The 16,054-nt window shown below is 49.4% G+C and overlaps 2 protein-coding genes and 1 non-coding gene across 3 annotated transcripts; 2 read left to right on the top strand and 1 right to left on the bottom strand.

The window, feature by feature from the left end:
* Positions 1 to 3,058: 3,058 nt before the first annotated feature.
* Positions 3,059 to 9,613, bottom strand: IMP4 (IMP U3 small nucleolar ribonucleoprotein 4). The gene is made up of 11 exons (XM_030840474.3): positions 9,431 to 9,613; positions 8,935 to 9,051; positions 8,681 to 8,789; positions 6,975 to 7,058; positions 6,151 to 6,260; positions 5,940 to 6,072; positions 5,700 to 5,854; positions 5,523 to 5,617; positions 5,330 to 5,403; positions 5,088 to 5,249; positions 3,059 to 3,286 (listed from the first exon to the last, which is right to left on the bottom strand). The coding sequence occupies exons 2-10, from the start codon at positions 8,935 to 8,937 to the stop codon at positions 5,137 to 5,139; spliced, it is 876 nt and encodes a 291-aa protein (XP_030696334.2). The 5' UTR covers positions 8,938 to 9,051; positions 9,431 to 9,613; the 3' UTR covers positions 3,059 to 3,286; positions 5,088 to 5,136.
* Positions 9,212 to 13,930, top strand: CCDC115 (coiled-coil domain containing 115). Its single transcript, XM_030840478.3, has 5 exons — positions 9,212 to 9,846; positions 9,918 to 10,021; positions 10,109 to 10,191; positions 10,848 to 10,979; positions 12,521 to 13,930. The coding sequence occupies exons 1-5, from the start codon at positions 9,736 to 9,738 to the stop codon at positions 12,631 to 12,633; spliced, it is 543 nt and encodes a 180-aa protein (XP_030696338.1). The 5' UTR covers positions 9,212 to 9,735; the 3' UTR covers positions 12,634 to 13,930.
* Positions 13,931 to 14,627: 697 nt separating this feature from the next.
* Positions 14,628 to 14,699, top strand: TRNAE-UUC (transfer RNA glutamic acid (anticodon UUC)). Its single transcript has one exon. It is a non-coding gene; the product is annotated as a tRNA-Glu (tRNA).
* Positions 14,700 to 16,054: the final 1,355 nt, after the last annotated feature.

Below are 16,054 nucleotides of genomic sequence, written 5' to 3'. Positions count from 1 at the left end.
TCCTTCTTTTTCTGGGTCGGGCTAGGATGAACTGGGGGCGCCAGCATCCAGTCCTAATTTGAGGATTTCAACCCGCATAAACCTTCTGGGAAACTGAGAATCGAGGCTCTGGGAGTGGGTTCCAAGGGACTAGGTGTTCTCAGTGCTTTTAAGGGGCTTATTTTCTTTCGTCCCTTGTCTTCAGAAAATGTGGAGAAGACTGGAGGACAGCTGCTGTCCCAGCTCCCAGGGCTACCAAGGGGAGGCTGGAGAGAGCAGAGAGAAGCCTACGGCCCCTGCCAAGGATTGGCCAGTGTAGATGGGCTAGCCCATCCTTCACCTCGGGGGTGAGGAATGTGGACCTAATTCATCAGAGTTAAGTCAAGAACAGGCAAACTGTTTCTTAAAGGGCTTGGGTCTCTGGTCCTTGTCCCAGCTACTCAGTTCCGCTATGCAGGGTGAAAGCAACCATAGGCAACATGTAAAGGAATGAGCATGGCTTTGTCCCAAACTTCGTGGACTTTAAATTTTAATTTCATGTGTCACGATTTGTGTGTGTGTTTCCTGCAGGCTGTGGGTTGCTGACCCCAGTTTAAGTGACTGAGAGGTCAAAAAGCCAGTTAGTGGGGATGTTTCACTTATTGAGGGGTCAGTAGGAGTCACTGTTGACTCAGTGTTTATCACTGTCATCTTTGAGAATTCAAAGGTGGTCAGCAGTGATCACTGAGGATGGACATTGATAGTGAATTCATTGGAGGCCAGTGAGAGTTCCTTGGATGTTCATGGAGACTGTCAGTAGACGTCAATGGCAGTCACTGGGAGGTCAGTGAGAGACTGAAAGTAACTGAGGAGCCATTGGGACTTGGAATGTTAGTTTACTAAATAACTGAGGGGTCAAAAGAGTCAGGGAAGGTCATTGAGGACCCCTAACCAGGGCTCAATAGTGAATGTCAGTGGAATCACTGAGATTTCTTGGATGGTCATGGGTTCTTGGAGACTCAGGGTGGCAGGATACAGAAGTATCAGTGAACTTTGAGAAAATATGGAGGCCCACTGGAGGAGTCACAGAGACTCAAGTCCCTGAGTAATCATGGATACTAATGGCAGTCATTTGGGTATAGTGGATACCAGAGTAAAGGGGGAACAGCCACTGTGGGATCAAGAAAGGGCTTTATGGACCCTGCTGGTAGTGAATGTCATTGGATGTCAATGATCACTGGAAACCAGTGCTACCTGGGGAGCAGAGGCAACATTGAGGGTCAGTGAGCCATCCATATCACCTATGGTGATGACTGGGAGGCAGGGCAACTAACCCGCAACTGGGTTCTGGCACTCTGGGATCTTCTGTTCCACTAGGGGCGGAGGGTCTATTTGTCTGACAGGGTGGGGTGTATATGTCTATCTGTCCCCCTGGCTTAGGAGACATCTGTCTATCCTGAGGACCCACCTGCCTTTCTCATAGGCTGGGTCCTACTGGCAAAGAGTAAGTCTGTCAAGCTGAAGGTCTGGCTGGCTAGTTGACTGGGTAGTGGAATGTCTTTCCATTGAGTTAATGGTCTCTCTGTACAATTGTGGGGCTCTGTCTAACCTTGAGGAATTCTGTCTTTTGGTTGGCTGGAAGTGGGGTGGGAGGGGTGTCCATGTGTCTGGACACAGGTCTTTCTGGATGCCTGGCTGAGCACCTTCCCACCTGTCCAATAATCTGTCCATTTGTCTGGCTGTCCTGCTGTAGTCTCTCTCTCCCTGGGACTCTATCTAGAAGTCTGTCTTGCCAGGGATCTATGTGTCTGTTTGCCTGCCTGTTTGGGAATCTTTCTGCCTATCTGGCCTGTGAACAGAGTGGCTGAGACTTTAGTCCACCTGCCATGCTTCCACCAGGGTTGGGTGTCTGTCTTTCTAGCTGCACGTCCACCTCCTACTACACACCCTCCTCTTGTTTAACCGGACCACCATCCTGACACTGAGCATCCCTCCATGTCTCTCCAACATCCAAATTCTCCTGGTTTTCCCTCTGCTCAGCTCAGGCTGGGTGTAGGGGATGGAAAGACCCCCCGAGACCTCCACCAGCAGCCCTGGCTCACCCCTCTCCATTGTCCCAGAGAACTGCAAGCTGTGTTCCTGCAGTGGGACTCACTGCTGCTGCTGGCCCTCTTGCGCACCCTACTGGCGGCAGTCCCAAGCAGTGGGAGCAGCTGGCACTGTCCTGAAGATCCTGAGCACCCCAGCGCCCACATGCCACATGCCAGTCTGCCACCTGCTTCCCAGCTCAGAGTGCTAGGCCACCCAACAGAGCCAAGTGGACAGGGTGCTGGAAGGTACTCAGAGAAGCTTTTGCAATACTGTGAAGAACCCAGCCTGCGCTGATGTTGCAAAGGGGAAATAGTAACTTTTAAAACAGTGGAGAAACCTGGCCGACACCACCCTCACCTAGAAGGCCTATGCGGAGATAGTCTGAGACTACTGACATCCCTATTGAACAGTTCTTCTGACTTCCTTTTTTGCTAGGCCACAAAAGGGAACAAAAAATTTGAAAAAATTCTCCCACTGCTCCACTCTTACAAACTTTTGGATTGGGTGTGGGCTGACCTGTTGGCCCACCTACAAGTCTGGCATTTGGCAAAAAAGGAAAAATGCCAGTCTCTCCAGTTACAAGTGGCAGCTTGCATCCACCAGTGATTGGAGGTAGCTGCCTTTGGGAGGGCTTTTGTTCCAGACTCTGGAAGCTCCACAAGACAAACCAATTTCCTAACTGAATAAATTACAAAGAAAAAAAATTAAAAGGAGAGAATTCTATAGGATAAAAGAGACTTAGAACTTATACACAGATGCTCATAACAGCATTATCAAAATAGCCCAAAAGTGAAAAACAAACCAAATTTCATAAACTGATGGATAAATAAGGTATACACACGCAATAGAATACTGTTTAGCAATAAAAAAAGGAATGAAGTACTGACACATGCTACAACATGGATAAATTTTGAAAACAATGCTAAGTAACACCACATATCGTATGATTCCGTTCCAAGTTGAAGCTCATACTGCTCGCCGCACAACAGGCCAATAATCGAGAGACGAGTTGTTGGGACAAGAAATAAGACTTTATTTGGAAAGCCAGCAAACCGAGAAGATGGTGGGCTCATGCCCCAAAGAAACATCTTGCCTGAGTTAGAATTCAGGCTCCTTTTATACTAAAAGAGGAGGAAGTAAAATCAAACACTTCCTGGTTCCCATCAGCCTCTGGAGAGGATGTGTTAATTTCTTCTTCCCTGCAGTCATTTACAGGTGGACCTGGTCAGGATGTTTCCTGTAGGTTAAACAAAGGTATTTTAGCTCATTACCTGGGAAGCAGGGTTCCCAGAGATGAGCCATTATGTATAACTCAAGCTTATAGGCAACATCCCTTTAGTGATTAGCTTGTAATAAATAGAATACAAAAGGTTCTTTCCTATTACAGTTCCTATGGAATGTCCAGAATAGGCAAGTCTATAGAAACCAAAAGTAGATTAGTGGCTACAAGGGGCTGGGGGCTGGGAGTTGGGAGACGGTTGGAGAGGAATGGGAAGTGACAGCTAAAGAGTACGGAGTTTCTTTTAGGAGGGACAAAAATGCTCTAAAATTAGACTGTGGTGATGGTTGTACAACCCTGTGAATATGATAAAAAAATATTTAATTGTACACTTTAAACAGGTGAACTGTGTGGGACATGTGCATTATATCTCAATAAAGCTGTTTTTAAAAAGACAAGAGACTTGTCTATCATTTGCAATGAATGGACCCAAGTTGGATCCTAGTTCAAACAAACATAACGTAATCAGGGAAAACTGAACATTAATATGTAGAATTCGGAATAATTGTTGATTTTTTAGGTGCGACAGTGGTATTATTATTCCTGTTGAGTCTTATCTTTCAGAGATATATGGAAATATTTATGGATGAAATGATATGGTGTCTGGGATTTGCTTCAAAATAAACGAATGGAGTGGATAAAGGGAGTGGGTGGGGCTATGAAGGAAACCAGACTGGTCAACATTGAGATGAGCTCATGGACTCACTGTACAGTCCTCTCAGCTCTTATGTTTGGAATTCTCCACAATTAAAAGACTTAAAACAATCAATCAACATAGAGGTGAACAACTGTTTCTATAAAGAGCTAACAGGTCACAGAGAATACACATACACTAATAGTCAATGAGTATTTGAAGATGCATAACCTCTGTCATAAATAAAGAAATGCAAATTCAACTGAGGACCCATTTTGCACCTAGAGCTCGGGCAAGATGCAAAGTCTGACAGTTCACAGTGCCTACAAGGACACAGGAAACACTCAGATCTGATGATAGTGGCTGGGAGAGACAGCCTCCTGGAGGACAGTTCTGCAGCATCTATAATCATTTTCAAGACACAATTCCACTTGCAGTAGGTTACTCATCAGATATACTCGCATAAATATGCACAGAGGTATGTTCAATGTTCTTGAAGCAACGTTTGTGGTAGTAAAAATAGGAAACAACTTGAGTGTGCGACCATCAAAGAGTGGTGAATCCACACATACCAGACATCCTAGATAACCTAGAAATATCCTTGGTAATCCAGGGAGAGCCTAAGGAGATCCTTAAAGGGAAAGATGGTCATTATAAAGCTTTCCACTGCTAGTGAGTCCAAGTGCACTGAGTTCTCTGAGGAACTTTAATTACACTCAAAGGAGGCCACAATGAAGTGAATAAATGGTTTGCCTCTTGTTTATTTTCTGTCTGTCTCTGGCTGAGAGCTGGCCCCAGCGCCAAGCCCTGCTCTAAGTGAGACTTCCATGCTCACATTATTATCCCCACTCCCAGATGATGAAGTCACAGGCCCCCGACTCCTGAGTGACAGAGAGCAGCACCAAATCTCCCAGGGTAGCACCAAACCCTCTGTGGCCCAGGGGCAAGAAAGCACATCAGGCCTGCCTTGTCCTAGGCACGATGTCACCACCAGGCCTGAGAATGTCCCAGAGCTATCAGGTCCCCAGCTGAGGGGACCCCGCATCCTTCACGCTCAGCCTGACAGCCCTGTCCTGGCCACTCAGAGGCTAGCAGGGTGCTGTGGCAAGCAGACTTTATTCTGACCTCTCCCCAGCTCCCGGGTCCAGGTCCACATCCTGACTGGTGAGTGGGCTCACTCAGCACTCAGGAAGACCCTCTTGCGCGCGGTGTTGGTGTAGGGGTGCCAGCGCCACTCCACGTCTGCTGTGGCCTCCTGCTCCAGCGTGCCCAGACGGATCATGTACACTGGCGAAGGGGGATGAGATATGGTCACTTACACAGCCAGCATGCCCCTCACCAGATATGGGATAAAGCCGCAAACTCACACTTCAGCTCAAAGCGAGGCCCAACCTCGGTCAGTTCCACATTGCGGTGGTCTGTCTTCTTGTACACATGGTGCCTGGGGCAAGGGGGGCAGGGCAGGAGTGAGGGGAGGCAGGGAGCAGCTTCGGGGTCAACAACAAACAGCACAGGGACACAAAGGTCAAGACCCCATTCGGGCCCAGCCCACTGACCCACCGGAAGGAGATGTAGTCGTCCTGGTTGGCGAAGGTGATGACCCGGCGGCTGTCATCTTTGGGCACAGGGAACAGGTAGCGGAGTATGTCAGAGACCTGGGGCAGAAGGAAGAAAAGTGGCAAATGCCCAGCCTGGCACTCCAGGCCCCCAGTCCTCACCCCACGGCCTCAGACTCACCCGCTTACCCAGGCGGGAGGAGAAGCCATGCATAATCAGGTGAGGCTTGGCCTCCGACGCGGTGCCCAGGTCGGGGATGTCATGCCGCATGACCACGTTGCACAGCGTGAAGTATGCGGTTGGGCCAAAGGGCAGGTGGCTGACAATGAGCCCCACTGGCAGGGCCAGGTAAGCCGTCAGAGACCCTCTGCTCCCAGCCAGCCATCATGGCAGCACCCTGCTCCCTCCCTTCAGTCTTACCAGGTGTGCCTCGATGCTCATGGACAACCAGCAGGTCAGTGACCCCGTTGGCTTTGCAGGCTCGCACCAGTGCCCCTACCTCATGCCGGCCACGGTTCATGCGCTGGGCGCCTGGGAACACCAACTTTAGCTCCTGCATATGAACTCCCTCTGGTTAGGACTGGGGCTCCTGGGGCCTGAGCATCTCCCACTAACTCCCACCTACTGGTACCTTTGCAAACATCTTGAGGCGGGAACTGGGATCTCGGGAAGTAGTGATCATGATCTTGGGATCCTCAACCCCTGCCCATCGATACTCATCATCCATGTGGCTGGTCACACCTGTTAGGAGTGTGAGGCGCAAGAACATGACGTTGTCTAGAGAAGTGAAATGCTAACTTGGGGTGGCCAAATCCACCTAGAACAGCACTGACGATACCTTCAAGGATGGAAAGGCTCTCTACCTGCTCTGGGCCAACAGGGTGGCCCCCAGCCACACTGGCTACAAACACAAGTGTGACCAAGGAACTGAATCTTTATATTTGATTTAATTTTAGTTCATTGAAGCTGTAGTAATCACATGGAGCTAGTAGCTACCACGTTAGCACAAGTCCAGATTCTGTTAAGGCCAAAGGTATCAGGCTCCATTCTCTCATAACAAATATTTATAATGTTTGTGATTCCTTTCATATTTGTTGAATGATGCAGTGAATGAGACACCTGAGTGCCAATGAAGTGCTGACAGCTGAGGACACAGCAATGAACAAAATGGACACTGTTCTGCCCCAGCAGAGCCCACCGTCCTAGTAAGGGAGACAATCAACAGACAAAGCAATGCAGAAAGTGGGGTAATACTGTGTCATGTAAATGGAATTGGAAGCACTCAGGGAGAGGTCCCCTGAGGTGTCATCTGTACAGAGCCACGAGGGCACCTGGGGGACAGTTTCAGGAGTGGGAGCTGCACAACCTTTCTTCAAGGTGTCTGAGGAATGACATGGAAGCCAGTGGGCTCAGCGGCAGGGAGTGAGGCTGGCTCACAGGGTCAGGGAAGGTCACCTTCGCCGCCGGCATCGTCAAACTCCAGGGAACCCTGTAAGGCCAGAGCCTCCCTGCGTAACTCGGTGGGAATCAGGCGGTTCTCTGCAGAGGGAAGACAGAGGGGCTAGTGAGACACATGCATGGAGCCTTCAGTTTATACAACACTGAACAAACTTGATGGAAAAATACCCCTTTTACTCCTTTCTGAGCAGAGAGGTGATACATAACTGGTGGAGAGGGATGAAACTATTTTTGGCTACATGCCAACCTGCTAACAGTGGTTATAGGAGATTTCATTTACTATGGTTCCTGAGTCTCAAGACTTGAAGGGTTTCTAAAATACTTAATCACAAGTATGCACTCCCTTCATAGTTAGAAAAAAACTAACAATTAATTTTTAAAGAATAAATGGAAACTGCTCTTTCTATACAAAGGTGGACCAGAAACCCTGAAACCCTCTTACAATAAAATCATTAATCGTGATGCTCTGGGTCAGAGGTTTCCTCTGTGAACTAATGCTAGACTTGGCAGAGGAGCTAGGCTGTGGGCATGCCCACTTTGGAGCATGCCCTTGAACCCAGCAGGTCCCTCCAACATGTCCTGGACTAACTCTTGCACATGGAAGAGAATGTTCACAGCAGCAGGCCTGCCCCAAACTAAAAATAAGCTCAACACCACCCACAGGGAAACGGATGAAGACTCCATGGAATATTAACCTGCAGGAGCCCCACCTACACTCAATGGATCTTAGAAACAACACTGAACCAAAACAGAAAGCTGTAAAAGAATACACGCAACCTAATACTACCTTTACAACTAAAAATCGACCCATATGATTTAAGAATACAAACAAGCATGATAATCCTCAAAAAGAACAGCAAGGAAATGGTTCATTTTTAATCAATATTCAATACTGCGTTTATCTAAATTGGGGGAAATATTTCTGAATTTAAATATATTGATCATTTTTCATTTCTTAACACGGGCAGATAGGTCACAGGTGTTTAACTTTATGCTTGACATAAGTACTACATACACATACCTCATATACTTTATATGTCTAAAACCTAAGAAAATCAAAGTGAATCTAAAATAGAGATATGGAGTTGATGTACTATCAGATAGGAAACAGAGCTCCACCAACATGAGAACCAACAAAATACAGATAAATACGGCATTTCCAATCAGGCATGTGTGACAGGCTCTTCATTAGTACGGCAAATGGAAAGCGGGGAAAATATTGCAAAGTTAAATTCCTAATTTACAACGCAAATAAAATTCAGTTCTACACGAGTGAACAGTTTTAAAATACAAGGGAGCCATAACAGCACTAAAAGACAATAAGATATTCTTCTTATCTTGTAGTGAAAAAAAGTAGCAAGAATAAAAACGACAGAGGGGAAATAAATATAGGACCACGTGAAATGTTTAAATTTGGGAAGACCTAGACACTGTAAATAAAATCACTACGCAAGTTGTAAAATCTGGATACTGCAGCATAAATGACAAGTAATTCACACCATCATGCAAGCGACATTTGCAACCCATCAGGAAGATCCAACAGGAAAGGAAAATGACCAGTAAATACTTGAAAAGACACTCACCATACTAACACAAGTAAATGCTAATTAAAAGCGTTTGACACCACTGGCCTTTTTCCCGTTGGGTTTTAACAGGAAAGCCCAAGGGTCTTTACCGTGACTGGGGGGCGGGGACAGACTTACCCTCGAGCGCACGCCGAACCTTGTCCTTCCTCTCCTGGGCTGTTCGCCGAGCCTCCTCACAGGCCTTGCGATACAGGTACTCGCGGCGAAGGCGGGCCTCGCGGCGCAGCTGGGAAACAGCAGGTCCGCTCAGGCAAACCTTTTTCGCCGCGAAAGACCGGGCCCGGGAAACACCCGCCCCGAGCCCACAGGCCACATCCCCAGCCACCGCGAGCCCCCGAACTCCAAAACAGGAGCTTAAACATCCCTCCTACCATCCTGGGCGCAACTTCCACGTGAGTCCAGGAGTTCTCTTCTGGGGCCGCCGGCACCACGCAGTCGTCCCTTCCGCCCTCAACCGAGAAGGCCGCTAGAGGCCTCACTAGACTCTGCTGCTGCCGAGAATGCCCAAAGTTAAAATGGCTGGGAGTCGCAAGGCGATTGGCCAGCCCGAAGCTGGAGCAACCACTAGGCGTGGGGGGGGGGGGGTGGTCAAGGTGCTGTCACGTGGCTTAGAACGGCCGTTAATAAAGGCGTCGGTCATGGTTTCACTACCTAACGTGCGGAACGCGATGTTAATTAGAAGACGACGAACAGCTAAAATAATCATAATTGTAGGCTCGAAATAGTGCAGCAACTGTAAAAGCTGCACAGCGATTGACCGGATGATCGCCTAGCGGCCGGTTCTAGAATTGAATTTAAAGCCGCTCCTCCCTTAAAATGGTTGCCGAACAGCTATGCCTCCTTCCATCGCCACTGCGACAGACGTACTTTAAAAAACGGCCGATTCCAAAAGCGATTCGGAGACACCCACAGCTCTCGCCGACTGTCCGGGTGCCTGATCCCCTTCCGGTGCTCGCGTGACGAGGCGCTAATCACCTCCCCGGGCCGCTGCTCTGAGGGTGCTTATCCTGAAAGGAACTCAGCGAGTCGCCTCCACCCAGTGGGCGTCTCGGCCCAAGGTTGGGAACGCCCCCTCGGGGGACGGACCTCACGCGCCTATTGGCTGTCCTTCTGGCACGGCGGACGCTGATTGGGCGACCTGGGGAGCCGGCTACTGACTCTGTGTGGAGCCCATGGCGGCGCGGGACCCGCGAGCCGAGTTGGACTCCCTTCTCCTGCAGCTGCTCGGGGACCTGGAGGAACTGGAGGCGAAGCGGGCGGCGCTGAACGCCCGGGTGGAGGAGGTGAGAGCCTGGGGCGGGCGGGCCGGCACGTGAAGGTTACTGAGTTTCACCGCTCTCCTCTCTCTTCCCAGGGCTGGCTCTCGCTCTCCAAAGCTCGCTACGCCATGGGTGCGAAGTCGGTAGGGCCTCTGCAGTATGCCTCCCGCATGGAGCCCCAGGTCCGCGTCTGCACCAGGTGAGGTCCCTTTCACGCTGCAGCGGGTGGGCAGGCAGGGGCCAGGTCGGGGCCGCCAAAGGTCTAGCCTCCCTTCTCGTTCTTTAGCGAGGCCCAGGACGGACCGCAGAAGTTCTGGATGGTGAGAGGCGGCACCCAGACTCCAGAGGAGGTGGGACCCCGCGAGGCAGGTGAGTCCCCCCGCCCCTTCTTCCCGTAGGGCCCCTTCCGATGTCAAAGACAAAAGGCATAGGACAACAGGGGAGATGATTTTATTTAGGCTGTTAACGATAGAGAGAGCACCCCAGACCTGAAGATCAGAATGTAGAATGTCTCAGCAGAGTGGTTTTTTGCTTTAGACTTTTACAGGCAGAGAGAGAAAGTTATAGGTGAGGTCCTTTACAGTTGGGAAAGATTGTTTTGCAATCAGAGGAAGTCTCAGCTGCGCAGAAGATATTTTTGTCTAGCTAGTTTCAGCGGGACAAGCTTCTAATCTCAGTTAATCATTCGTGAGACAAAGAACAGGGAGTTGAAGGGTCTGTCTGGCCTTTCAGCATGTTCAGGCGAAATGGGAAAAGTCAGTGTGTGGCTTTTTCACGGGTAAACAAGGGGTGTCATTTGCTGGTTTTATGATAGTCAAGAGAAAGAGTGGACAGATTCACATGAACCACAAGGGGAAGGGTGGTTCTTTGTAGTAAGCTGTTTTCCAGAACATAAAAGGTTGAGAGGATTTTCCAACTATCGGTATTTTCTAGGATCATGAGCTCAAATGAAGTTTAACATTGTGTCACTGAGAAAACAAAGGCCAGGTAACAATCCCCCCAACCTCCAGCCTTTCTTTTTACAGTTCTTCGCAGGCGCAAGGGTCTCACGAGGACCCCGGAGCCAGACCCCTCCCCAGCTCCCCAGGACCCTCTGAACTGGTTTGGAATCCTGGTTCCTCACAGTCTACGGCAAGCTCAAGCCAGCTTCCGGGAGGGTGAGTGGACCCCCTATCTACAGGGAGCACTTGAGCACTAATGCCAAGGCTGGGATTAGTCTGCAAAGGGCTTTGCAGGTTTTCTCCATTGCAGACTTTTGTTGCACACCTTCTGTTTTTTCAAAAAGCGTTTATTCGCTGTTGGCAGAGTTCCAGGTTCATATTAGGTGCTGGCAGTAAACAAAAGGGACAGACAGCTTCATGGGATGTTTATTTTATTGAGGGCAGAAAAACAACATGCAAACAAATAAGTAGGCCCTAAATATAATACCAGGTAATGAGACTTGCTATGAAAAAGTAAGGTAGAGTATGGAGTGGGCTGGGGAAGCTGTTTTTTGAATGGTAGCCTGGAAAGGCCTCTGAAGAGATGAAGGAGAGAGCTTTGGTGATCTGGGGGGACAGTGTTCTAGGTGCAGGGACCAGCCAGGGCAGAGCTCTCAGGCAAGGTTGTATCTGGAATAGCAGAGAGGAGGCCAGTGGTCTAGTGGAGGGGGGCGGGGGGAGGGCAGTGGAGGATCGGGTAAGTGGTGGAAAGCTGCATGTTTTTTCAAGTAAAAGCCACAGGATTTGCTGACAGATCAACTGGGCAGTAAGGGAAGGAGTGGAGTGAAGGATGAGCCCACAGTTTCTAGCCAGAATGCTTAAAAGGGTGGATACCCTCACCTGAGTGGGAGGGCTGCAGAGCAGCAACAGCCGAGGGGAAGTCAGGAGTGGTGTGGGGGTGTTCCTGGTACTGTGTGGTGGAGATTCTGATCAGATGGTTGGCCACATGCATCTGGAGTTTGGAAGAGGACTGGGCTGGAGAGAGAGGTTTGGGAACCCACTGCATAACACTGGTTTTAAATTCCCAAGTTGCTAACAGACACAGCATTAAGGTTGAAATGAGATAAGATCAGCAGAGGTCCTGGGAATGTGGACAGGAAGTAAGAGAAAAAAGAAGGGAAGAAACCAGTCGAGGAGACTTAAAAGCAACAGTGAGGCAGGAGCAACACCAAGAGGGTAAGATGTGCCCTGGAGGGAGGTGATCAGGTGTGTGGCCAGCTCTGCTGCCAGGCAGTTAGGCTGAAGACAGGACTGGCCAGTGGACTGGGTGGTGTGGATGGCCCAGAGGACTTGACAGCAGCTGCTCCAGGAGAAGCATCAGGTGAAAGCAACGTAGAGGTGGATCCAGAGTGTGGACCAATCTTGGGGGCAGAGAAAACAGGTAGAAGGAGAGAGGACAAGAGCAGTGAGGGGCTATGATAATGGAGAAAACAAGGAAGGAAATAAGGGCATGAGACTATATTATGATCTGTGAATTTTTAGTTCTTGGTGGGTGATATAAGGGGGTCAAGGAAGTATCCTGAGGAGGTGACATTTTAGCAACGACCTGAAGGACATGAGGGTATGGGTCCAGTGAGGTTCTCGAGGAGCCAATGCAAGGCTATACCTGGAATGTTTTAGGAAGAGTGTGAAGGCCAGAGAGGCCTGGGGATGTCCAGAGCCCCCTGAGTCATTTGTCACCACAGATACCATGGTGACAGTCTCTCCTCTTCTTCTAGGTCTGCAGCTGGCTGCAGACATGGCCAACCTTCAGATCCGCATTGACTGGGGTCGAAGCCAGCTCCAGGGGCTGCAGGAGAAACTCAAGCAGCTGGAGCCCGGGGCTCCCTGACCTGCCACCACAAAAGCAAGGCAGTGAGCACAGCTGTTCTTCGATGTGGCTGCATTATCTCAGGCCTTCTTCCTTCACAGATTGCCCCCCACCCCAGCTATTCCTCCCTCCTTAATACTTCTCTGGTCTGCATGTTTCCAACTTTGTTAGGTGGGGAAGTTTGAAGGGACAAAGTGAGTAATGTTGAAAGCCACTACTCTGAAACCACTTCTAGACTTCTGTTGTCTCAGGATGTATTCATGTGGGGCAGGCACAAACACCTGTTAGGTTAGTTCGTATCACTGAACAACTGTAACAACCTGATGCATAAATCAGCTGTCGTTTTTCATTAAAGGATGAAATATTGAACAGTTAATGGCAGGGAAGGACAAGAAGTAGGTGCTTCGGTTTCACTAGATCCTTAAAAGTGATTTTGGTGGAGGAATAAACCATACACAGCTAACAGATGAGGACAGAATGATTCCTCATCGATAAAACACACACACACCCAAGTAGATGGGCAGCGCTTGGCAGGTTTTAAGCCAGAAAGTAAAAAGGATCGGACCTAGATTTTCAAGGGAAATCTTTCAAGAGACCATTCAGGTTTTTAAAAACTTGCCTTTATCTTTCCAAGAGTGAGTCTTTTAATTTGTTGAAGGGCCAGGAACTCTGTGTCAATTCATATTGCTACTGGCTTGTTGATATTTTTAGCAGTTTCTAGGAGCTAATTGTTATGTTTGGTGGATGTTAGTTTTTTGTTCATAATATGAGATGTAAATTTTTTTTCCCAGTTTGTCTTTTAATTTTGCTTATGGTGGTTTAAAAAAAAAAACAAAGCAAACTTTTTATTATAAAATAAAACACATTACATTAAACTGCACAGACCAAATGAATAGCTCAAAGAGCAAGGTGAAAACTATCATGAGCATCTCTCAGCTCTTGTGTTTTTAAGTCAGTTTTCTTAGTACAGTTGAATTTATCACTCAGCTATTTTATGATTTCCTGCTTTGGGATTGTAGTTGATGTGACGGTAAGGGAATTCGCCAGTGTTTTCCTCAAGAACTTTTGTGTTTTCAGGTGAGGTACAGGGTGAGTCCTGCACTCAACTTCCTATTTTCTACCACAGATCCACATACAGGGGACCACCCTTATCGCTGATTTGTGATGCCACCTTTTTCTTTCGATTAATCCCAATGTTGTATACCTGTACCATGTTCTGGCGGTTCCATTCGGTTTCATTGATCTTAATGTCAGACACAGGAACCACACTGTTTTAATTCTTGAGCCTTTAATACATACTTTAACCGCTGTAAGCGCACATTTTCTGGTTGGAGGGAATTTTTTTTTTTGGCCGGGCCGGGGCTGGGCGGGGCACTACGTTGAGCTTGAGTTGTCTGTGAAACAGCCTAATCAAAGCACTGAAAAGGAAACGATGTGACCGGAGGAAAAAAGGGCATCCCTCCATCCACACAAAAGGTTGAATTTCAGGCCAAAAGCTGTTACCAACGAAGTGCCAACCTGTGAGATCTTCAAGCTTAAATGAGTTAAAGATAACACCCCGTTTTTGTTTTTTGAGGAAAAGATTTTTCACGGGGAACCCGGTATTGGGGCGGGGGGAGAAGAGGTGTCTTTTGTTTTAGATGTCAGTTGACATCGAAGGACAAGCACTAGCCCTCCGTTATTTACTGTTGAAGTTGGGTTTCGGTGGCGGCGCGGCCAGGGTCCCAGCGAGGTGTGCTAGTGCGGACGGTGACAACGACTAGCGCCACCCTCGCTTCGGTTCTTGGGAACACTTCCGGGAGGAGGAGTTCCCGCTCCTGGGAGGGGCCCGGATGTGCCGGCCGGCGCTGCGTAGGCGGGCGGGTCCGTGAAGTCCGGGCTCGCGCAGCCGCAGTCAACACAGATTTCTACCAGCCGGGGCAAGGCCTGAGGTGCGCAGATGTCGTGTGGTGGTGCTGACGACAAGCTGACGCAAATAATATATGTCGCATCGAGGAAGATAGACTTTCGGAAGTTCCCATATGGTCTAGCGGTTAGGATTCCTGGTTTTCACCCAGGCGGCCCGGGTTCGACTCCCGGTATGGGAACGTTGAGTTGTTTTTCTTACTTACTCTTTCAACTTGCCACAGTTTGGTTTTTTTCCACTAGCACACGTCACGTCAAATTAAATGTCTCTCTGCATTTAAACCTGGAGAAATTGAGGCCCGGGAAGCTCTGGGCCCCATCCGTCAGCGTATTAATCGGAAGTGTCGATTTTGCATCACGTCATTGACTAGTTCTACCAGTGAGTTACATGCGGTACCATATCCACTACAGGTGTGAGTAATAGTAGTAGTTACAGGTTAAATGTTTACTCCAGTATGTATTAGACCACCGCCGTGAAGGGCGCCCCGGGCCCGGCCCCTCCCTCGAGGACGGCGCCGCCGCAGCCTGGCTCCCGGGCCTGCGGGGAGGGTGGGGCCGCTGCTGCGGAGCTGTGTCCGCGGAGGGGCGAGCGGCAGGCTGCGGAGGGGACCGGAGCGTTCCCCGACAGTTTTAGCTCTCTTTGTCCCGGCGGCCGCTGTGTTTGCCCTGTGGTCCAGTGGTTAGGGGTCCTGGGTTCTCACGGGGGCAACGCGGGCTTGCGGGCCGCGCCCGCACGCCACGCCCTCTGCATCCCAGCCCGGGCACACTTCCCTTCGAAAGGGGAGCCAAAGCCACAAACATGAGTCAGAAAACGCCTTCCTCCGTTTTCCATCCCTTTACCCTGTCGGATCAGTTAATCCAGGGAGCTTACGCGCAGGCCCGAGGCCCTGTCCCCAGTAGCGCACCACCACACGCGTGTATTCATTCCCACTTCTGCGCGGGGGGGGCGGGGATTAGCCTATAATCATATTAATTTTAAGCGTGGAAGTTACAGTAGGTTACAGTGGTTTCTGATCTGGCATGCAGAGAGCTTGGAAGCCATTTCTGTCCTCACAATAAGGAAAAAGCTGAGAAAACAACAGTTTAGCCACTCGTCTTGGATCATGAGGAAATTGAGGTCGCGGGGCCAACTGCTGCCTCGAAAACTGGAGAGAAGAGTGAGGACAGAGAGCCAGGCCTCACCAGCCTCAGAAGCGGCTGCCAGAGTCAGCAACTTGTAGGAAAACTTGGAGGCTCACTGAGCGTCACACTTGTGGGTTTTACTCCAAGAGCCCTACCAGGTGCTCCGGGTCAGGACTGGAGAAAAAGCCCCCGGTGCTTCTGGCAAGGGGAGGGGGAAAGGAACCGTTCGGAAACGAACCAGCGCAGCCTGTCCTCCTTAACAAAGGCCCATCCTCAGGGAAACTGTTACCAGAGCATACCCAACTTGGGGGAAGGGAGATACTGAACTCCAGCCCTCTCTCGTCGTAAAGGGAGGAACAGAAGCTCAGAAACACTTGTGAAGATCACAGCCCAGGGGCAGATGCTCAGTAAAAGA

This window comes from Globicephala melas, chromosome 7 (genome assembly GCF_963455315.2).
Source record: "Globicephala melas chromosome 7, mGloMel1.2, whole genome shotgun sequence".
Lineage (NCBI taxonomy): Eukaryota > Metazoa > Chordata > Mammalia > Artiodactyla > Delphinidae > Globicephala > Globicephala melas.
This window is presented reverse-complemented; position numbering and strand designations above follow the sequence as displayed.